Raw genomic sequence first — 23,288 nt, forward strand, 5'->3', positions numbered from 1 at the left:
ATATATATATATATATATATTTGCTTCAAATCACTAAACTAATTCGGAGTGAATATGCAGTGAACAAAAAAAAAACATAATAATGCTGGGTTATCAATGACTTGATGTGAGACACACAGAGGACACTGAAGCAGCTTTAAAATAATTCATTAATTCAATTAATTCAGGCTGGTGATAACGCTTATTTCTTCCACCGAGTGTTGTACTTTTTTTCAAAGCAAAACTTTGACTCGTAAACGAGGCCAAAACATTGGCACTTTCACAGCAAGTCCTCCTCAACCTTCAGATCAGTACATCCCACTATGCTTTGCGATGGTCTGACAAGTGGATCCAAGATGGCGTAGAAAGTAAAGCTAGGTAAGTGTTGACTTCCCATTTTTAGCTCCTTTACTTGTCTTTTTCGTCGCAAAGCCACCGACACGAATCCCCCCCACAAATCAGTAGCACGGTGACGAATGTTTTGACTCCATGCACCGGTAGGAACAAGATGTCATATGAATTATATGTGCCTAAACACGGTGGCAAAAAAAATTCAGGCCCGAGTCCGTTTTGTTTCGGCGAACCTAGCCAAGCCAGCTAGCCTGCTACCATTAACAAGCCAGCCCAGCTATTCTTGCTGGGAGCTCATCAGTTTGCTGCCAAGAAAAGGCCGTGTTTTTTGGCCGCCGTGCTAAATGTTAGCTGCTTGTCCTCAGTTTAGGAGCAAAACTGTTACAAGCGATATAAGCAAAGAGCGGATTTGTTGAGCACATTTTAAGCGATCTTTTTTTTTTTTTTTTTTTGACGCTGCCGTCATCGTTCAGATTTGCAGCAGTCAAGATAAGTTTTCCAGACAAACAACAGCTACAACTCTCCTCTGGAAAACGAAATAACTCATAATTGTTGTTCTTTTTTAGTAAATGCACGTTTCCGAAATGTACACGGGTTCAGTTCTGATGAATTTGCATGTTTTATTTTTATGTATTTTCTACCTCGCACATAGTTGCTAACGGTTGTGTCAGCCTAAATAACTATGTTTGGGCTGAAGCACAATTTTTATAAATCAGCTCGTAAGCTAACTGAGCTGTATGCAGATATATTAGTTTGACTTTATTACATTAAATGAGTACGATACCCACCCAATGAGAGCCGCCAAACTACTTGTTGTGGTTAAGAAGTGAGAGAAATTTTGCTACATTTAGGTAGCAAGGATTTTTTTCCCCAAGATTTTTTATATAGTTCTCAAGTGTGAGCGAATATTAACTTAATATATTGTAACAATTTTCTATCTCGTCAACATTCTTTGTTGTAATTCAAGCACATTTGATATGCTTTGCTCTTATTGACACCACCTTGCACATATTACTGTTAAAATGTCAGCATGATGTTACCATAATAATTCTTTGTGACTCTCTGTGTGAGTCATGTATTTAAATTAGTTTTATGCTTCCAGCACATAAAAATATACTCACCAGCATCATGACCTTGACATGTACAATGTATCAGTAGGTGCTGGACATTATAGAAAGCAGTGGCCGCTTCTACAATTAAAGTCTGTGAAGGTATGAAATCTTTCTGAAGCTAAGGCCTCGCCCAGGCGAAGCTGGAAATTTGGGAAAACGAATGGATTTTTGTGTGTTATGGCCTGTTATCCACACAAAAACTTGCTTTTAACCAGAAGCTATTATTTCGAAAAACTCAGACTAATGTTTAGATTTCAAAAACCTTTTGTTTGCCTGAGTGTATTTGGGAAAATAAGAGATTTGAGTTTCTAGCACATTACAGTCTGCAACAAATCTACCCACATACTTGCTTTGACACAATTCCCAATCGACATTGTCTTGTGTTTTGTTAACTTTATATCCTACTTAAGAGTAGTTCAACCCATGTGTCCACACAAATGAATCCCCTAGCACCATGTTTAATCCCTAATAGGAAGTTGAGGTTTTGAAGCAATCTGATTGGCTGATATAGGGCTTAGCGTTGCACTACACTGCCCCCTAGCAGATCGGAACGTTTACGACAATGCGTATTTGTACGGGTTTGTGTGAATGAAAGTTATCTGAAATGGTTACCGTGCGTACAATGTATATATATATTTTTAACCAATATTGCAGAGATAATCTCACCCAGTTTAACAATAAAATTTGGTATGACATTCATCTGTCAGTTTCGGACAATAAAGCATCACTAATCTTTATCAGACAATTATTTTGAAGAGGAAATTGTCTGCTAGGCATACACAACCTACAGAAAGACTAATGTTTTAGTCCAACACTGTATTTTCTTTGTTGTTGATGTTTTATTTCCAAAAGTTCCCATCAACTTTAAAAAAAATGTTTAACACAAAAACACAGTGTTTTTGTGTTAAACTACCACCAGGCTTAGCGTGTTTTTTGGGGGAAACCCTCACTTTTACGCATTTTGCGTTATATGTGTAAAAGCAATTTCATCTTAATCTACTTGCCTACGTTACACCTTAACAAATCATTTAATATCCTTGTACTTATTAGTCTATTTATGGAGAACAAAAGCCCCCCTTTGGTGACCAGATTTGGTCAATGTTCAATTTTACCGGCCTTGATCGGTGACCAGTTGGCCAGGTTCATATATTCATAAACTGGGTCTTTTTCTGATCAATGCCTGCATAGTTTGTAGCAGCTAATGCGTCACACCGGCAGCAGCACTAAAGAAGACTTGAAGTTGGTTACTTTCAGTATCACCGAGGTGTTTTAAAAGTCAGGAAGCGCAGAAAAGCCATCTAAAACAAAACTGCATTTCCTGTCGAGGCAATGTGGGCCATTCATTCAGACTCCTACAGCAGATAGCCAGACCACTGCAGGTGCTGCTGATGTTGTAATTTTGCCGATTGGGTTGTTTTGTCTTTTATGAGTACAAAATACAGCTGTGTGCCAGAAGACATCAATTTGTAGCTCCATTGGGAACATTTCTGCAAATTGTACCTGGATCCGATTTCAGCAGTTAAGAGAAAGTCTCAGTGTTCGACCTTTAATGCCAGGTTAGTAGATTTTTGACAATATCAGAATGATTAGGTCTGTATTCCCTTGAGAATACACACAGATTGATGTTTACTTTTAGCGATGCTAACTGCGATATTTGCTAGCATTGGAAACTCCAAACCCTTAACCCCACGTAGTCACTGGCTTAAATGTCTAGAACCCTGTTTTAAAGTGACTATTTTCTTGTAAGTCTTCACCTCCAGTCCTGTCAAAGTAATAGCAGTAACAACAGGAAAACTACAAACAATTCAGAATTGGTTAAAACCTCTATTGGCACATCAACTTTACCAAGAAAATACAATTTCGTCACAAATACTATTGTGTGTACGATGCAATGTTTGTACCGATAAATCCGTTTCCTGATGTGGCGGGGAAAGGGTTGACCATGTGGAGTTAGTTTGGTCATTTTAAAGTGATGAAATGTAGGTGTTGTGGTCATTTTCGCAGTGTTCAAATGGTAGGTAAATATCGGTATCGGCCCACATTTTCCTATCGGTACATCCCGAACTCGGAAAAGTCGACTCTGATGAAACACGAGCGATTCCGACCCCTGATTAAAACAAAGTAGTTCTGAGCAGCCACTGCCAAGCAGGTATTATTTATTGTAATCACATAATCGTATTTCACCACAGCAAACTGTAAATTATGGAAAATTATGTTTAAGCATAGGTTTTTAAAATGGAATGAAACATCGCCGGGGGCGGTCAGAACAGATGCACGACATCTGCAATTCACACTCCAAAAACCTCTAGCATGAAAAAAAAAATCACAACCACACAAGAATGAAACGGTGAAGCAGTGAAATGGCCTACTCCCATTTACACATTATGATGCAGTAACCACCTGGGTAAACTAAGTGCATACAAAAATATCTCCTTCCATTTACTCAATCAAGTCTTTTGAACAATGATACACACACACACACAGTGATGTGAATAGGATGGAGTTCTGGCTGCGGGCCTTGTGTGTTTTAAAGAATGACCTGTAACACTAGCCAGGGGTCACATTACATTAATGTACAAAACGCACAATTGCCGCTGTTATTTAAATGAGTTGGTAAATTAAGTCACTGATTGATTCTTCCACTAGTTATGGAAATAAACAGAACCACAAGTTAAGTAGACCATGAACCACTTTGATTGAACAACTCTGATATCTGGCAAATCCCTTTCATTCATAGGCTGACTCTGCTGTGATTGGCAGATGTTTCCTTTCTGTTGTCTCTCAAGAGATTTCCCTGTTTCATACTTTTAATACCTATTTTTTTATTTTTTAAGGGGGTGGGGGGAAAAAACACTGCTTTTCCATTTGTATTCCAGTCATGTTGCTGTCGGTGAAGCAAAATGAGGGATAACTACGTCGGTCTGTGTTACTGCGAACCCACTGAAGTCTCGGTATTCCTTTGAACACGACGCGAGTCGGCATTAAAGGCGAGGCGTGGATTAATATAACTTTGGAGTCATGAGTCCTCCTTCGCCTTAGCTTTGCTTGTTAGTTACTGTAATAGTTGCAGCAAGTCCACTGTTTCCGCAGCATCAAACAGGAGGAAACGGTTTCTTAAAGTGTCCGCTGCAGTCTCATTTGCATATCAATATTTTTGGCTTCTCTGTTTCACAGCTATTTTGTGGAACACAACCACGCGTTCTTGTGAACTTGATGTGCATTTTAAAGTCCAAAATGTGTGTAATTAAAATTACATCTTCAACAATTTTTGGATTTTTGCTAGGAGTTTGTACCTTCACATTTGGAAAAACAGCAAATTGCTTGTCTGAGATGAAGTGAAACGGGAAGTTTATTTTTTACTTTTTTTGGTGAGCTAATAACACTTAAAGCCAATGTAGGATATAAATAAAAGCCTCGTGAATTTAATGTAAACTCTAAAAGCCATGACAATATGCCTGCTTTTATATCTGTCCTGTGACAAATACTACATGCTAAGTGTTTTGTAGTTGTTACTAGCGGTGGCTCTAAGGATATTAGTGTTACACTTAAACATCCTGGGGATGCACAGTGGCGCAGTTGGTAGAGCTGTTGCCTTGCAGCAAGAAGGTTCTGGGTTCAATTCCCAGCCCCAGTCCCCCTGCATGGAGTTTGCATGTTCTCCCTGTGCATGCGTGGGTGTTCTCCGCTTTCCTCCCACAGTCCAAAAACATGACTATCAGGTTAATTTGCCTCTCCAAATTGCCCCTAGGTGTGAGTGTGTGTGCATGGTTGTGTGTCTCTGTTGCCCCTCCCGACAAGGGTGTAAAGAAAATGGATGGATGGACTTCAACAGCCTGTTCTCACATTATGTTGACCACTTAAGAAATAACTTCAAGCTGTGGATGTAACACACTGGTAAAGCCATTTGGAGGCAGTATGAAGTGAATTTGACTTTTTTGAGCTTTACATCATGTTATGATGTTATTCCCTTATCAAAGGGTCAGCTAAATGGCAACCATTTAGCTGTGCAAAACGCCTGGGTGAACCTAGCTCTGCCTTCGAGGCGCAACTCCTCCTCAGAGTTGTAGTTTCCAAGCCGTACTGGAAGCCCCACTTGGCTCCTTCAGACTAGCCAGCAGCAATTAGCTGGAGCTGTGGGTTTGCTGAGCTCATTATAGGAGCCACTTCTCCCTGAAATGCTGGTGAAAATGTTGTTAAAGTGTTAATAGATTAGCCATGTTGTGATGACTTCCTAAAGGCGGAATTTCATAAAGAGCAGGAACTTTTAAAGGAGCTTTTTAAGTCATATTTGACATACGACATTTTTATAACAACTGATGGTAACTTGATTGGGCTGTGAAATGGCACCATGTGCCTGGAAAATACATATTGTCCCTTTAAAGAGTGATGTGCTGTGCTAATGGAAAGAATTGCAGGTGAAGAATCTACTCCATTTTGAGGAACAAACCTGTTTTTTTGTCGCCATATTTTATGACTCAAAAAATATTTACCAATATGGCATACACTTTCAACAGTGTTGTGTGAAGATGGTCAGCAACAACATTCATCTGAAAGGAGGCTTGTTGCAGTTTATTTTGTACATGTTTGATCAAGGTAGTCAACCTGTTGTTTCTCTCAGTTTTGTTTTCTTTATTATATTTTTCACATTGGCTGTTCTACTCCTAATTTCACTGAGCAAACAAGTTAAAGTTGTGTTGTTTTTACATGTTGGACCACGTTTGTGAAAACTATTGGTGTATGTTAGTGTTATGTACTGGTGCATTGATCAAATGAATTAGTAATTCATTACATTTCTGATAAATAAAAGAAACATTTTAAATCAATTCAACTCTGTATCAGATCGGTATCTGCCGGTACTAAACCTCAGGTGTCAGTATTGTTTTGGAAGTGAAAAAATAAAAACTAGCCAAACCGTTGATCGTGTCTGAATAGTTGCCCATTACTGGCTTTTCAGCAACTCTTTGTCATATTATTGAACAGAAAACAAGCAATGTTTTTATTCCGTTACTCATTCAAAGCCTAAAATATCAAATTTGTGGTTTTGTTTTGTAGTAATATAAACTTTTTTTTTTTTTTTACCATGTATTGCTTGTTGGCAATACACACTTTAATCATTTAATTTCAAAGACTCACTATTGCAGCTTTAGAGTCAAAACATATTTGACAAATGGCCAAAGTTTCTCATCCCTTTTTTTAGGAAGTCATATTTTATAGATCAGTAAACTGTTCTGACTTTGAGGTATTTGAAATGTGGCATCAGCTTGTTCAGCAAGCGCTTTTGATGCGCACTTTTAGGATAAAAGCTGTTCAGTTTGTGAGCCGCAGGGCCAGTTGTTTAAAGCAGTAAGTTTGCATTGGGGCTGACAGATATTAGGCCGCTAGCCAAGGATAAGGTGTTCCCCAGGAGGTCACAGTGTCCCCTCCATATTCTGATGCGTAGCAGCTTTATGTAACCCGTTCCTTTTCTTTTTTTTTTTGGCCATTAACAGTTTTTTTTTTCCTGACACAGTGAATCTCCCAGTTGTTCCTCCGTTGTTGTTTTTGACATATTCTTACTTTCAGGATGCTTTTGTGCTCCACATCAGCTGACAAATGATAAAATCACCAGACATAAGAGGGGCTTATAATCTGCAATTTATGGTGTGAAATGTATTTTTGTATCGACTACAGATGTTTTTTTATTTTAGCAAAATCCCAAACTGTTTGAATGTCTGGCTGTGGCTTTAAGTGAACCGGATCAAAAAGCTCAACATTAACCTCTAGCGTGTGTCTGCTTTGCTAGGTTCCTCCCCTGCTTAATCCTGTTTGTTATAGTTGTTCTCAGTTTTTCCTGTTTGTCTGACCTACTGCTTCTTGCAAGGATTCAACCGGCGAGAGATTTCAAAGTTGCTAATAGAATCGACGGTTTTCTTCTTAAAATAATCTGTGGAACTATCAAAAAGTTGTGACTTACAACTGGTTTAGTCAGACTCGGTCATTTGTCGCAGCTTGTTTCAGTTCTTTAATTGTGGAAGTTCAGGTCTAAAAAGGCCGGCTAATCACCGACTGCCGCCACGTTCCCTTTTTTTTTTAAACGCCACGACGGACGCCGCCGTTCGTCTCCTCCGAGCGAACCTCACGTCTCCAGAGAGACGGTGTCTTCATCGTGAGCTGCACCCAGAGATGATTGTTTTGGTTCCGCTCTTGTGGAAATCTGTTGCAATCCGTGGAACAGGAGCACATGCGTTACTGTGGGCGCCGGGATGAGCAAGCTTTACTATAAAGTCTTGATCTTTTACTGAAGGACACAACATTAGCTGAACCGTACCGTTTGTTTGCCTCGTCCACCAAATTCCTCTCTGACTTTGACTTCGTATCTCGCTGAACGTTCTGTTTTCATGCAGCAGAGCGGTTGCAACATTCTAGTTTGGTCTAATGAGTCACCATCAACTCATCATCTCAGCCCCTGATGTAACCAGCTACTTACTCCAACAACAAAGCCAAAATAATAATAAAATTGTCCTCCTTTTTTCTGATTTGTGTTTGGGCTGGAAGCCTGTGCTTTCGGATATTGATGAGACAAAACACAGGTTGGAAGTGATGCATTGATTCCAGGAGAAGTGGCATCTGACTGTTATCATTTGGCAATTTTGTTTTTCCATCTCCAACCGTGCAACAATTAAAAACAAAGTAAAGTTTGAAATGCTGTTTAAAGTTTTTCTTAACAGTTTTTCTGCTATTTCTATTGGCAAACATTAACTAGTACTTCTAAAAAAATTTAATTTCAAACTTTGTGTCTATTTACATCCTGATGTGAAGCAGGTTCTCAAGAGCCACATGCGTGGTGTCTTTGTTTCATAAGTTTTCATAATTTTTATTTTTCTTATTTAGTAGGGCTGAAACAATTAGTCGTGATTAATCAGTTTTTTTTCCACTAATAGATTAATTACGATTAATCAACTCAGTAAATTATGATGTTACAGAAAGGTTAAAATGTATTTCTGTAGATCACTTTAAAAAGTTAAATTCATATACCATTTAGATTCATTACATACAGTCATCTATTTCAGAATTTATTTGATAATTCAAATTGGTTATTATTTCAATGATAAATTATTGAAATTGATTAATCGATTATATAAATAATTGTCAGCTAATATAGGAATCGATTAATCGCTAACTGGATTAGCTGATTACTGAACCGATTGATCCATTGTAGTACAGATTCAAAAAAAGAATTGTACTTCTAAAGTGGTATAGTTTTACATTCACCAGGTTAAAAGAAAACCTCCTATAAAGCACCTTTTGATATCTAATTAATCGGCTAATCCAAATAATAATGAACCGATTAGCCCCACATTGTATTTGTATCATCCTTTGCTACAAATGATCAATTGTGCACTAAAGGAATGAACTGGTATTACACTTTAGGCAATAAAATGTTTATTTTCATATTCAAAAAATGACTTGAATTTTTCTGTTTGTGTTTTTTTATGCATTTCTTATATTGTATATAAAATACTTATGTGGTTAAATGAAAAATCTGCAGAATGTGCCAATCTCTTTATCAGATTAATCAGCAGAATAATCGATTACTAACTCAATCGTTAGTCTTGGCCCTAGTTTTTAGTAATGTGCTGACTTTGAAGCCAGCGTGTTTAACCCTGCGTTCGTTACTTTTTGACACCCTTTACGCTCCAAGTTTGCTGTGTCACCAGTTAAAATCCTGACCACTGCCAGGCAATGAAGCCAGCAGTGAAATCTGAAACCTCACAGCACCAAGGAGCTGGAGTCTGTGTTTGAACTGGAAGCTGCTGAAAGCAAAACGACAAAATGTTAGCTGCCGCTGTGCTCGCTGAGAGGGAGGAGGTTACTCTGCTCAGCTGCATCTTGCTCTTATTTTTGACAGTGAACCAGGTGTGGGTTCTCTTAGCAGTGTGGGTGGGAGCCTTGTCCTGCTACAAAACGAACAAAGCATCTCCATATGGCTCGGCCTCGTCTCCTTGCAGTAGCTCTGCTTTTGGGCTGCCTCTGTAAACTTCAGGATGAACCTCAGTGAACCTCCAGGGACGCGTCTCTAGCTCCCCCTTCAGGCTGTGCGATCTTGATTTCCATATTAATATTCTTTGCTTGTCCTGTCTCGGTCTTTGTGAGGTGGCAATTCAAAAGGCTTTGAATTACAATCCGCTCAAACAAAGGCTGCGGTTATCACCTTGGTGCATCTATTTTTGACCACACCTTTTCCTTCCACTGAACTTTCCATTATTATGTTTGGGTACTGCACTCTGTTGCAAACTTCACTGGCACTGACCTTTTTTCTAAATGCTTACACTTGGTGTCAATGACTGCCCACTGTACAGATGTCAAATCGGCTCTAGTTCATGACTACGTCGGCTGTAACATGGCAACAAGATTTCGAGAACGTAGGATTCAATTAGCTGCAAGTCGTCATCGCAGTGAACATAAATAAACACACACTGTAAAATGTGTCAGCTTCCAAATTGAAATTTTGAAATAAATGAACATTTTTGGTGGTTTTATTTTTCCAAGTTATTGAAATGCATCTGTATCTTATTTAGATTACTCCTCCTTGCGTTGCTCTTTAACTATTTAGTAGTGCACCGATCTTTAAAAAGCCTGACTGATTTATTTTTTTGCGACTAAAAAGTTGCAATGATTTTCAGTTTTTCCCAGCCCCCAATTTTTTGTGAAAAACTTTTTTTTTCTCTTTCAGCCAACATCAGGAAAAAACAAGACACCGTTTTAGGATAGATAAAATGACCATTGATATTGATGTGGAGTATGAATAATACAGATTAAAAGTATTTTCAAGGTCAAAGTGAAAACTTTGAAGAAAATGGAATGGAAAATGATTTTCTAGAAGGAGTGCACTGATGGCAGTTTTCTGTAAAAATCTCAGATTCCCATCTTGGCTGATACCAATTTTTATTTTTTTTCTAAACTGGCTAAATTGACTATTGTTAACCACGCGTATGCAGATGTAATACTGATATCCAATCTCCCAAAATTGAGGAACTCGGGGCCGGATAATTTGCCCACCTCTTCATCGGTGCTCCCCTTTCCGCTGTTTCATCTCAGTTCGTAGCTCCGATAAACTCTGGAAATACTGACTGCGTTCGTCTCTGTCCACCTGCAGATGTTCTGTCCCTGAGTCATGGCAGACAGGAGAGCGGAGAAGTCATGTGAAGAAGCCAGCAAATCGTTAGCCAGGCGGGAGTACGAGGCGGCGGTCACCCACAGCACGGACGCCCTGGTGGTCCTCGCGCCCCAAGCCTCGTCACCCGGCGCCCCCGTACTGCCCAGCCCTCCCTCGGCGGTCGCCGCCGGACCCCTCCGCAGCCGCGCCCTGCTCTACCGAATTGCTGCCTTTCTACAACTGGTGAGCTACGGGTTGTTGGTTGATTTTTTTTTTTTTTTAGAAAATGTAGGAATAACTTGGATCAATACATTAAAAGAGTCTAGTCGTTTGCTTCAGCCCTGAAGTTGTGGAAACTTTCCCGTATCCTTAATTATAGTGTAAACGACTCTGTTTTCATTTAAAGACTCGTTTCCAACTGTAACGTCTGGACTTTGTTTTCTCTTTCCACCAACAGAAAAACTACGACGGAGCAGATGAAGACTGCAAACATGGTGGGTCGCACTTCTAGCTGTGAATTTACTCTTTGGTTCGGTTTGAAGCTGCGGATTGAGATGTTTGTTTTAATGCAGCAAACAAACCAGAGATTCTTTTGTTTTTCTATAAAACGTTTCTAGGGTTTTATTTTCTTTCTTGGGGGTTTTTGTTTCTCAGTCTGATCTGGGATTTCCCAGCAGCTGCTTTGCAAGCACTCTGAAACTCTGATATAAACTGGTTTTTCTTTTGTTTACAGTGGTGGAGGAGATATTTGAAGACCACTATTTGGAAATTGGCTCAAATTCTATAAATGTATATTATTGTTAGCCGTTACATGCTAGTTTAAAATGCACCAAGGGTAAATAGAAAAGAGTCTTGATGAGCAAGTACACAATCAATGACAAGTGCATTGAGAGAACATAACGCAAAACTGTAGTGAACATTTATTGTTTTCTGGCAATAATTAGGACATGAATCAGTTCCTCTAGGATGTTTTTTTTTCAGTTGTTACAAACTAAAATTTTCAGATTTTTATTTATTTTTTTGGCACCTTTTTCAAAAAAATTGCAATCAAACATTCAAAGTTGTATTTTTTGCCATAACATTGTCTTCCTAAACATAACATTCCCCCCCAAAAATGACAGGATTTGAACATGGTCAATATTTAAAGTGCAAATAACACTTTTAAATGCCTCCTTTTACATTAAATAGTAATTATGTCCTGAGAAGAGGTCAAAGTGCAAAACAAGGACTCTATATTTGGCCATCCAAGTTAATATGAACTTTTTACAGTGGCTGTTTTTCACATGGAAGATATGGGCAGTTACTCAGGGCAGCATCAAAGGTCATCCAAGAATTAAAAAATAAGATAAATAAAATTTTTATTTTATTTTATTTTTATTTTATTTAAGTGAAACAGGAAGTTCAATTAGAAGGAGTTTGGTGAAAGTTCAGCCGAGTTGCAGTGATTGGTCAGAGCTATATTGCAAGTGAAATGCAGAAAACGTGAAGGTGATCGGTCACATTTGTGTAAAAATTGCAAATAAAAATTCAAAGCAAGTTTCATTGCAAAAATTTGTGAATAATGAGTGAATTTACATTAATGGTTGCAATCACAACATTTCAACTTCCTGGATGGACTGATGAAGTAGGAGGCTAGCAGGCTAAATAACATTTAAAACCACTCTAAATGCTCCATCTTCACTCTCTCTTTACAACACAGCCTGGTTAGCGGAGCTTTAACCCGTTTCCTTTCACTCTGTTGCAGTTCTGGCAGACGAGGTTGCTCGGGGTGACGGCTCTCTACAGGCTAGTTTGCGCTCCATGCTTTTGGATGGCAGCCTGCAAGAGGTGGTCAGCATCCTGTCTAAATCCCTGTATGGAGAGCCAGTGGTAAGATTTGATTTGATCTAGTTGTAAAGGTGAAGTTGTTCATGCTCTATACCTGCTGATCTGTTTATCAGTTTGGAAGGGATTCTTAAGCCGTATTTCATATTAATATCCGTCTTAATGAGTTTATTATTTTGAACCAGAAGTTTAACTGTCAAAGCAGCAATATTACATCTTAATAAACCAAAACTTTAAAGTGTTGGTCCATCAGCCAAACTATATATATAGAGGAAACATATATGTTTCACCATTCCACAGTCTATATCAAAATAAGATGTTTTGTTCCTGCAGATAAAAATGATCAGATAACAAATCATTCCCAGTTGAATCAATAGAATGAATATATTGTGTCCTTTAAATTTTATTGAAAGTAAACAAAATAAATAAGAAATATAACATCAAAGTACTTGCTGTTGTTTGATGTGTTTATAAACTCAAAGTAGGTTTAAATTCATTTAATACATTCTTATTTTATTTGCTCATAGTTGCTATTTTATTTCATGTTTCTAAGGAACTCATCAGAAATACAGACCAGTAAATGTCTACTGTACTTTATATGTGTTTAAATCCAGACATTTGGTCTGAAATATAGTGACATTTTGAAATGTAAAATGGTTAGAAACTGTGTAATATGCCATCATCGGTGATTTAATGTTTTGTATTTACTATGTTAAGCAAACCTACATGCAATGAGTCAATAGTATAACTGTGATGAATATAAATACTATTTGCATTTATGTTATAATGAATATAATATTTTCCTCCTCGCTCCAGAACGGCATCGTTACAAAAGACCTGACCAGATTAAAAATGCTCTTCTCCGAAATTGAGGTAACTGCATTTGCTTTTCTGGTCGTGGATGTTTAGTGTAATAGAGTTAAAAATAAACGTTTTTGCTCTGTTTCATGTAGGCAATAAAAAGAGAGATGGCCCCTGAATACACAGACGACCAGGACGAAGGTGAGCGCATCTACATCAGGAGTTTATTTCAACATTTTGCTTTGTTGCATCAACAGCTTCTGTACATTTTCTTTCCGTTTGGTGTCTTTCCTGCAGTCAGTTGTCACTTTGAGTCTTTTCCTACCAAATTATTGTCCAGTGAATTGTCTGGCCACTGTACTGTTAGAGCTCTAGTGTTTATGCAGCTTTTATATCGACAGAAGTCCAAGATGGCTGGCAGTTCCGGCCTCCTCCCAGAGGGGTCACTAGCAGCGAGGAGTACACACTCTGCAAAAGGTAATCAGCAGATTCTTCTTTTGTTATTTCAAATAAATGTATGTTTAAGTTGAGCAATGAATGAAAAATGTTTCCTTCCCCCAAAATAATCTAATTTATTTTCCACCAAAAATCAAATGTTATTATTATTATTTTTTTAAGGGGGTTATTGTTTCCTTTTTATATTTAGCATTTAATATATGCCATCTTAAAATTTAAATAAACAATTAACGTACAGGCTATAGGACGACAAAAACATATCCATATATCTTTGTAGGAATAAAAAGCCTTGATCTTTATTATGTATTTATTGGGCGTTCTGGACCTTTATTATGTTAAGAATAAGAAATATGATGATGCTCTGAACAGGAAATTAGCAAAAAAATTAGATTTTATGGTTTTATGACATTAAAAAAATTACTTCAATAAAATAGTATTCATTTACCATTTCCACATAACATAGTTGTATTTGAGTTTTTGACTGGTTTAAATGTTATTTATTCAGATAATGGCACTGTCTGTCAGGTACAATGTGCTTTAAACTGGCAGAATAATCAATGCATTTTTTTAATCATTACTTTTTATTTATTTTTTGTAACAATAATTAAACAATAAAATAAAATGGATTAAATCAAAACAAAAAAGTTAAATAAAACAAAATTAATACTTTTTAAACTTGTTTTATTTTTATCATGGATTTAAAAATAGAAAAAAAATGAATGTTTTCAACTGTTTTTATTTTTTTTAATAAATAAAACATAAAAATAATATTGATTAAAAACTGAATGCTTGAAATATAGCATATGCTGACCTAGTGTTCATAAACTGGGTTTTCAATACAGATTCTAGTTGAAATATTTCCTCCAAGTTTGTTTTTTTTTGTTCAGAGTAAAATGACAATCTGTCAAACGTTTTACCAGCAGCTTGAAAAAGAAACTCATGCAGCTTTTTCTGTCAGCTCATTTATATAAAAGATGTATTTATCTACATCCAGAATTTCATCTGAAACATCCTTCATCTTGATGCATGTCGAATTTTGAAAGTTCTAAATGTCCCAACTTTGTAAATACGATCAGCCAGAATCGTCTGATGGAGCTGCTTACTGTCGCCGCAGGTACTTGGAGCAGGGCCTGTGTCGGTACGGGGCGCAGTGCACGTCGGCCCACTCGCAAGAGGAGCTGATGGAGTGGCAGAAACGTTACGCCTCCCGACTCATTCGCCTCAAACAGCAGCAGGAAAGCAAACACTTCACTGAGAACTACATGGAAACTCTAATCGAAAAGTGGATGAACTCCCTTTCCCCGGAGAAAGTGGTGAGCGAGACGAAAGTTAACGCGGCGGAACGCCTCCGGTGTGTCTGAAGTGAAGTTGCCTCTTCGTTGGAACTTTGGATTTGTTTTTCTGCTTGTGAGAATACCAGCGTAGCAACCGAAAACGTTTTTTTTCTCTCACCATGAGAGAAATGCGTGCAATATTTAGGGTGGATATTATTGTCGTATGTGAACTGTAGATTCTTCTGAGTTTTCTAAAAGACTATCAACATTTGCAAATCCAGTGTGTCATTGTGAGCAGAGGTTGATAAAACAGAGAAACTTTGCTGCATTTCATCAACTCTCCGTTATTGAATGAAAGCTGTGCTTACGCTTTTTTTCCTCATTCAGTTTTTTTTTTCTGAATTTACTGATACTGAAAGTTGCTGACATTGCACCGTCTCTCCTCAGTAACAGCGTCCACACCGAAGAGCGCAGCTCTCAGTTTGACTTCCTAATGCTAAAAATGGTGTGTTGCTTTCAGTATTTGGAAAAAGCCTGGTCAGCAGTCTGTGACGGTCAAACAGAAAGTGGATCCTGCTGGTTTTTCTCATCATGTTTTCATAAGACCTCAAACTTTTCCCAAGGTTTAAGTCCAGTATTGGAAGGGAAAAAATAACCTCTAAGTTTGTCTTCACTTAATTTGTGAACTGATTCCAATAAATGGTCTCAACTTTTCTTGTCAAGCATTAGCAGAGAGGAACTACAACTTTAATAGAACTTTTATTTATTTAATTGTACTTTAAAAACCCATTTCAGTATCCGTTTTTCACTGTCTACACTACGCTGACACTCTTCTTGATTGTTGACATGCGTTCTTCAATTTTCTTGAAATTTTGAGTCATCTTTAATTAAAACCAATATATTTTTTTTAACCCAATCGCCTGTTTCTTGGTGTTTTTCTAGCTAAGTGACAGTCTGGAAGGCGTGACGGTTGAGACCAGCTCCGGCCTTTCTGTTACGGTCACCTCGAAAAAATCCTCCCATTCCTGGATCTTTTCCTTGTTGTGCAAGGTAGGATGACACAGTCCCTGGTTTTATTTCCATGGCTTTTTAAAAATTGTACAAAAAGTCAATTTCCTTTTTTTTATATATATATATATATATATATGTATATATTTTTTTAAATTTTAATCGTGCTCCATTGTTGTTTCTGAACTAGCCGGCCAGAAAGCTGTTCCGCATTGCCTTGCTCTACGACGCCCATCGACCGCACTTCTTCATCACCGGCGTTTCAGCCGGGGATCGCCTGCAGTCGGTTCCCAAAGGATGCCAAGAGTGGACGCCCGGAGACGACACGGCCGGTTCGTCTGATCTTTCATCATAACGAGGATTGTTTTAATCTGATGATGAAATGTAAACAGCGAACGTTTTCTGAGAATCTGCCAATGTTACACCTAAAAAGAAACATAAACTGTTTATACTTTTGTCTTTTCAAACAAATAGCCGCCTGTATCCTTCATGTTGTTGGGTCAGCCTTTCAACCCAAAACGGCCGTTTCTTTGTTTCAGTTCTGCTAAATATCAATAAGTTAGAGCCACAAAACTTAAACCACCCTTTGAAAGTAACAAGCTAATTCATTTTTATAAACACCGACCTAAAAAAGTGCATTTGCTTAACGGTTAAAGAATCAAATGTAAACTAGGTTTTAGAAAAACAAGAAACTTTTTCCAACAAGTCAGAAATATTTCCTTAATCTGCAAATGTATGGAAAATGATGAAAACCATGTAGTGTTTGTGACTTAATGATGACAAAAAAGTAAAAAAAAAAAAAAAATATATATATATATTTACATTTTCTTTTTCTTGCAGAATTTTTGTTATTAATCATTGGAAATTCTGTCAAGACATTAAATTTAGGAAATAGGATTTCCTAACATTAGTCGTTTTAATTACATTTTCTATTAAGAACTGGTCTAAAAAGCACTATTTGTCATTTTCGATGGTTCATAATCCGCTGTGGAGAGCCTGAAGAGCAACAGAGGCTCGTTTTTACTTCTACATCTCGCTGAGTTCTCTGACATCCATTTAAAAAATATTAGCTGATATATTAACACGGAATGCAAGTGTGAGCATAAAATCTTGTCCATTGATGATCTCTTTTGTTTTTGCCATTACCCTCCTCTTCCTCGTCACTTGAAGAAGCAGAAACTTCACTTTTTCTTCTTCGCTTCTCAGGAAATGAGTACCGACCCTCTCCTCTTTCTGACAGATGAAATCACATCGCCACCATCTGTGCCGTGTTGCTATATTAACCGGTTATTACAGACATTCTGATTCATTGACAGTTTCGTGGAAATACACTGATATGTGAAGTGACGGTGTCCTACGGCTGGAACGGCACAAATAACCAGTGTCACGGTTACAGTGATCGACGTCCTAAATGGGGATTTTAAGAAAATTCTGATGGTTAATAGCTGATGGTTAATATCTCTTTAAGAGATATAACTCTGAAAGAGTTATATCTGTTAGTGCATAAAGGATTTTGGATTTTATGTAATATATCGAATCCGTCTTTGTATTTTTACTGAACATTTATACGACGGGCAGCTTTTTTCTTCTTTGTATACAAATGTGATGAACTGTTGATATTTAGTTTGACGTCTACTTTTGTAGCTGCAGTTGAAACCAAACGATTACATCCATTTTTTTTTTCCTCTGTTCAGTCAGATTCTCTTGTTTTAGGTCAGTTTGAATTTCCAAAGCTATTTCTATTTGCCAAACATCATGACAAGGAGAGAAATTAGAGCTTTATTTGTTGATGTCTTCACAATCAGGAGTTTACATACAAAACGATTACTGTCTCTTTAAACAATAAGTGATGGCATTGATGATGATGATGATGATGACGATGTCATGACGCTGGAAACCTCTGATAGGCTAATTGACCCAATGTGTTTGACCCAAGTACTAGAGTTCACACGCAGTTCTACGAAATACTGAGGAAATGTGTGTAAACTTCTCACTTTGAAGACGTTGACAAATAAACCTCTGACATGTACTTCTATTATTTTGACATTCAGCAAATAGGAATACTTTTGGTAATTCTAATTGACATAAAACAAGACGTTTGATGTGATTTAATTTAGGGCAATGAGGAAAAACAGCTGTATGTAAACTTCTCGTTCCACAGCCTTTGTTCTCTAATGACCGTTTCTTTAACAGACTGTGAGTTTGTACCCACTTAGAAAAACCTGTGTTTTTTGTCAGCAGCGCCCGACAACGGCCTCGACCACTGCGTCTACAAAGTGGCGGTGGGCTTCAGCACCGAGATCTTTGGCACCTTCAGACAGACCATCGTGTTCGACTTCGGCTCCGAGCCGGTGCTGATGCAGAGGATCATGGTGGACGCCGCCTCGATCGAAGGTACGATCGCAACGGCACGTTTACCCGCAGGTACCCCAAAAAGAGCCGGTCTCGATTCGCCTCGTTTCGCCACGTCTGTCGTTTGTCTTTCTCCAGACTTGGAGCACCTACTGGCAGCCAGGCAGCAGCTGCTGATAACCGCCAAGCGCTGGGACTCGTCCTGTAAAACCATCGTGGAATTCACGCCCAACGAGACGGTGGCCGACCTGGAGAGGAGCCTGCTGGCCCGCTACCAGATCCCTCTGTCAGCCGACCAGCTCTTCACCCAGTCCGTCTTGGACAAGACGCTGACCAAAGACAACTACCAGGCCCGGCTGCACGACCTGCTCTACATAGAGGAGATCGCTCAGTACAAGGAAGTCAGCAAGTGAGTTCAGTTTATAGAACTCTGGGTTTGTTTCTGTGCAGCAGCGATTCGGCCTCTGAGTGATGAGATGCTAAACCACCAGCAGGTGTCAGGCTTCACCCTCGTAAATTTGCAGCGCTTTAATGTCTCAGCAGCTTCTTACAAAGCAGTTTGATTTAACAGAGGCTGGTTCATTTTAACTCTGTATGGTTTATTCATTTTTAATGTTTTTAGCTTTTAGCTCGTAGTAACCGGTCCAGTCATTCAGGAGAATAAGAGCTGAAATATGAGCATCTGAAAAGGGGGTTTGTTCCTGTTCTGTATTTATATCATCTGTATTTTTATTGCTTTTGAAGGATTTTCACAAAATGAGACTTCCTTTAGATCTGGACGTTGCATTCTGTCGGTCGCTTTTTCAAATTTTACATGAAAATAACACACATTTATGGTTTTATGGGGGAATTTTTCTGCCATGATTCGAGACCAGACACCACATAGAAAACGATTGGACTGCTGTTTACTCTCCTCTGTGTTTGTTTTGTAGATGTGTTTTCATGGAAATAGACATAAAGGTTAACCTCATAAAACTAACGGCGCTCATTGTTGTCCACCAGGTTCAACATCAAGGCCAACCTTCAGCTGGTCACCAGCTTCATGCTAACTGGGATTTCTGTTGGAGCCAAGTACGCTCAGAACGGACAGCTCTTTGCACGCTTCAAACTCACTGAAACACTTTCCGAGGTAAACACAGCTTGTTGTTGAGATTAAATGTGTTTGTTTCACCTTAAAAATAGCAAATGTATCTTTCTTAAAAATATATATCACCTAAAAGCATCTGGTCGCCACTTAACCCACACACACACACACACACACACACACATATATATATATATATATCTTTTTTCCTTTTGTCAGGACACTCTGGCTGGGAGACTAGTAATGACCAAGGTGAATTCAGTTCTGCTGCTGCCGTTGGGGCGGGAAGGGTTCGGCAGCCATGCTCCCTCTGGGGTCAAAGAGCGCGTTTATGAGGCTGTGATAGAGGAGAAGACCAAGGATTACATCTTCCTGAGGATTTGCAAGAGCTGCTGTGAGGAGCTGATGCTGCAGCCTGACAGAGAAATACAGGTAAGAGTTTAAAAAGGACAGAACATTATTACAGGCTGATGCTTGGAATATTTTGCCAGTTTTGGTGAAACATTTCCATTTTATTTTCTCTTTTTTTGCACTATCATTTTTATTAAAATATCAACTTAAGTGTTTTCCATGTCAAAATAAACATGGAACGGAAAAAGCTTTTCTAGTAGAGCTTCCCCAACATACCCAACACACAAAATACTTTTTGCGCCGCACTGAATTGTCAGAGGTTTAGTTGAACTTATTTGTGGCGTCCAGTTACATCCTCACAATAAACCCTCACTCTCCTGTGCGTGTGTGTGCGTGTGTGTGCGTGTGTGTGTGTGTGTCAGGTGGAGCTCCAGTTTCAGCTAAACAGACAGCCACTGTGTGAGATGCACTACGCCCTGGATCGCATCAAAGACAACACCATCCTTTTCCCTGACATTGGCCTTGTCCCCACAATCCCCTGGAGCCCAAACCGGTACGTATCCAACATGTGGACAGTCACACATGCGTGGAGAAATCCCAGCTCTCTTTGAACACTTCCTAAAAATCTCCTTTTCTCTTTGTGCTTTCTCTGAATTATTTAACTGAGTTAATTCTAAATGATCTCACCTCAGTTGCCACTTCCTCACCAAAGAGTATGGTCAGTGCAAAGCTGTTGGCACATAGAAAAAAATGTGGGATTTTAATTAACACACTTTCCAAAACTATTGCTGCTTTTTTCCCCCAGCAGTCTACAACTTTTACAAGCCTAAAAAAAAAATCACAAAAATCATCTAAAAAGTCATAAAATTTATTTAGAGCCATTAATGTTACATGACCTCTTAGGGGGGAAAAAAGATCTGTGAAGTATCTGCTGTAAGACATTTGTTAGTTTTTAGAGACCATCATTTTATTTTTTTATTTACAGACTTTAAAACAAGAAAAACGTAAAACTTTTGAAAAAATAAAAAAAGGGATACATTTTCTTCTTAGATGTTATTTGTAGAAAATAGTGGGGGGAAAAAAGCACATAGTTTCCAACCTAATGGCAAGGTAAAATGTTTTTTCTTTTTTAAATCAAATAGTAAAATCAGCATTTGTTGTTCAAAGAGCCGCTGCTGTAACCAGATATTCCTATTACCTTGAGTTTTTACCTCCCTTTCTCAGTTTGCAGTACATTCAGTTGCTTCTCTGCAGTTTATAAATTAAGCTTATTAAGTTTTTCTTTGTATCAAAAAATATAAAAATCTGTCAAGTTTTTATTTTTGTCGTTAAAAACACTTGGTAATTGTCAGCACTGCAGCTTTCATGCTCTATGTTAAAGCTTTCTTGCTGATGCTAACAGAATATTGACGATGAATCAACATGCATCGCTGATTGGTTCAGCGATGAAGCTGAAAAATATTTTACGTTCAAGTTGATCTGACAGGAGGATTCCAGTTGTACAGAAAATGCGACATCTGCCTTTTATCCTATTATTATAAACGGCAGGAAAGAACGATTTGCACTCAGAAAATGTCTATTTTTATCTCGGTAAATGAACCCAATCATAAAAAGAGCTTATTATAAAGAAACTCTGGTAATACCACCACGTCATTTAAGTTTTGACAAATACTTCCACTGAGGGGACGTCACCTCAATTTGAGAGATAAGAGCATATCCGTCACCTTACTGGCCGTTCGGGAAAGCTTTCAGCTCCCTTCTACGGTTTTTCTTCCTCTGATGTCGGACAGGTGAGGGGAAAAGACGCGGTAATCTTTATTGACAAGAGACGAAGTCAAATATAATCCCTGTGAGTTTTTCTTGGCAGCAGCCTTTCTTCTCAGGACTCTAGAATAGGATTTATGTCGGAGTTAGAAATGAAATTCTGATTAAAGCGAGGAAGAGTGAACTTGATTTGAAGGAACTTCGGTTGAATACAAGCAGTTTGTTTAATCGTTTTGCACGCATCTGGATAACTGGCCCTTTAAAGTGGAGAAAAAAAGTAATAATTATTAAATAATAAATCCTTGACAGCTTCACAAGCTTCTCTGAAGTATACTTTAAAAATCATCTTTTTATGATGCTACATACAAGAATCTTTGGATAATGTGGACTTTAGCACAGTCTGTCATAGATCATCTCATCATTCACGATAATAAAGAAGTTAAAGTAAGAATGCTTAAAATGAATGTTTTGTCTACTAATCATGTTTTATTTTTGGTCCTTGTAACTTGAAAGATGTTTATCACAGAGGTTTTTCATGTCGAGTTGATTCCACTGTAGATCTGACAATGTTTCACTAAATGTAGATAAAAATTTTACACTACAGACTTGGTTTTGTCAGCTGAAAAGTCGATTTGATTTATTTATTTTTTTTTAAGCCTGAAGGGTTTTTATTGTCTATCATTTATTCACCTCACTAAAAACACTTTTTTTCCATGATCAGAGTTCTGAAACACTCTTTAAAGTTTTCAAAGTTAAATTATTCCTTTGTATATGTGTTGCTCCAATCACAGCAATTTTATTTTGTTTTGGTTCTTTCTTCTGTCCATCTCATCTTTTGTTTGTTCGCCCACCATCTGTCCATCTCATTCCCTTCTTTCATCTGTCCCACTTTACAGTTTGGCTGTTATCTGTAGTTATTTCCAGTTATAAAGTCTTCATACGTATGTGTACTGGAAACAGTGAGTTAATATGTACACTCTGTCTAGCCAAAAAAAAAAAAAGTCACCACCTGCCACAATTGCATTGTTTCCTGCATGATAAATTCTCCCAGAAATTGTTGCGATAAACCACAGTGTTATCAATTTCAGACAGTTTTTAAGTAATAACAGTGGCATAAGTATGCAAGTATATCCTCTCGGAGATCAATAAATGTAAGCTTCTAAATTAACAAATAACACTCAAACTGGAAGATATTTTAAATATCCAAAACAAAACAAAAAAACAAACAAAAAGCTAAAGACAACTGAAACTATAAGTATAAAATTACCCTTCAATTGCAGTATCACAAAATTAATTTCCACCCTGTGATAAAATTTGGCCTTGTCATCTTGGAACATTCCTATGCCAACGGGAATGTGAAAAAAAATCCCCATTGATAGAATAACCTGGTTGTTCTTGATGCAACTTGACCCTTCTAATACAGTCTATTGTGTTGTCCCTAATGTTTCCTGTAGTTTAATGTAATTCTTTGATTCAAAGTTGCATCAGTGAAATACATGCATAGAACTCAACATTTCTACAATTATACCTATATTTTGCATATTTCTTATTAATACTAGTATTACCCATTTGCTTTCTTTTGTAGCCTAACGTCTCTAAAAAGCATCTAACCCAAGTTACAACAAAGCTTTTAGGATTTTGGCCACATCTAGTCTATTACATTGCACAATTATAGGAGAGTTTAGTAGGCCTATATATATTATTGCACAATCTATCATAAAGTCAAGATTATTTGTTGAATTTATCAGACAATCCCACTTCCATTTTCATAATCCACATGTAGTGCACACTCTGAC

At 37.8% G+C, this 23,288-nt stretch overlaps 1 protein-coding gene across 2 annotated transcripts in view; it reads left to right on the top strand.

Annotated features, from left to right (window-relative positions):
* The first annotated feature begins 254 nt into the window (after positions 1-254).
* The window catches only part of helz (helicase with zinc finger), a 52,896-nt gene continuing 29,862 nt past the window's right edge, over positions 255-23,288 (top strand). Inside the window, exons 1-15 of one of the 2 annotated variants that reach the window (XM_015048712.1) lie at positions 255-357; positions 10,579-10,821; positions 11,036-11,072; positions 12,323-12,447; positions 13,219-13,275; positions 13,356-13,404; positions 13,605-13,680; positions 14,774-14,972; positions 15,876-15,983; positions 16,132-16,273; positions 18,180-18,335; positions 18,432-18,702; positions 19,296-19,422; positions 19,597-19,809; positions 20,151-20,281. In XM_015048712.1, the coding sequence (XP_014904198.1) occupies positions 10,597-10,821; positions 11,036-11,072; positions 12,323-12,447; positions 13,219-13,275; positions 13,356-13,404; positions 13,605-13,680; positions 14,774-14,972; positions 15,876-15,983; positions 16,132-16,273; positions 18,180-18,335; positions 18,432-18,702; positions 19,296-19,422; positions 19,597-19,809; positions 20,151-20,281 (1,916 nt within the window). In that variant the 5' untranslated portion in view covers positions 255-357; positions 10,579-10,596. The remainder of the gene's footprint in view (positions 358-10,578; positions 10,822-11,035; positions 11,073-12,322; positions 12,448-13,218; positions 13,276-13,355; positions 13,405-13,604; positions 13,681-14,773; positions 14,973-15,875; positions 15,984-16,131; positions 16,274-18,179; positions 18,336-18,431; positions 18,703-19,295; positions 19,423-19,596; positions 19,810-20,150; positions 20,282-23,288) is intronic. The other variant, XM_015048713.1, reaches the window with a different exon arrangement.

This window comes from Poecilia latipinna, unplaced genomic scaffold (genome assembly GCF_001443285.1).
Source record: "Poecilia latipinna isolate Pla-1442-1.1 unplaced genomic scaffold, P_latipinna-1.0 Scaffold900, whole genome shotgun sequence".
NCBI classification, from domain to species: Eukaryota; Metazoa; Chordata; class Actinopteri; order Cyprinodontiformes; family Poeciliidae; genus Poecilia; species Poecilia latipinna.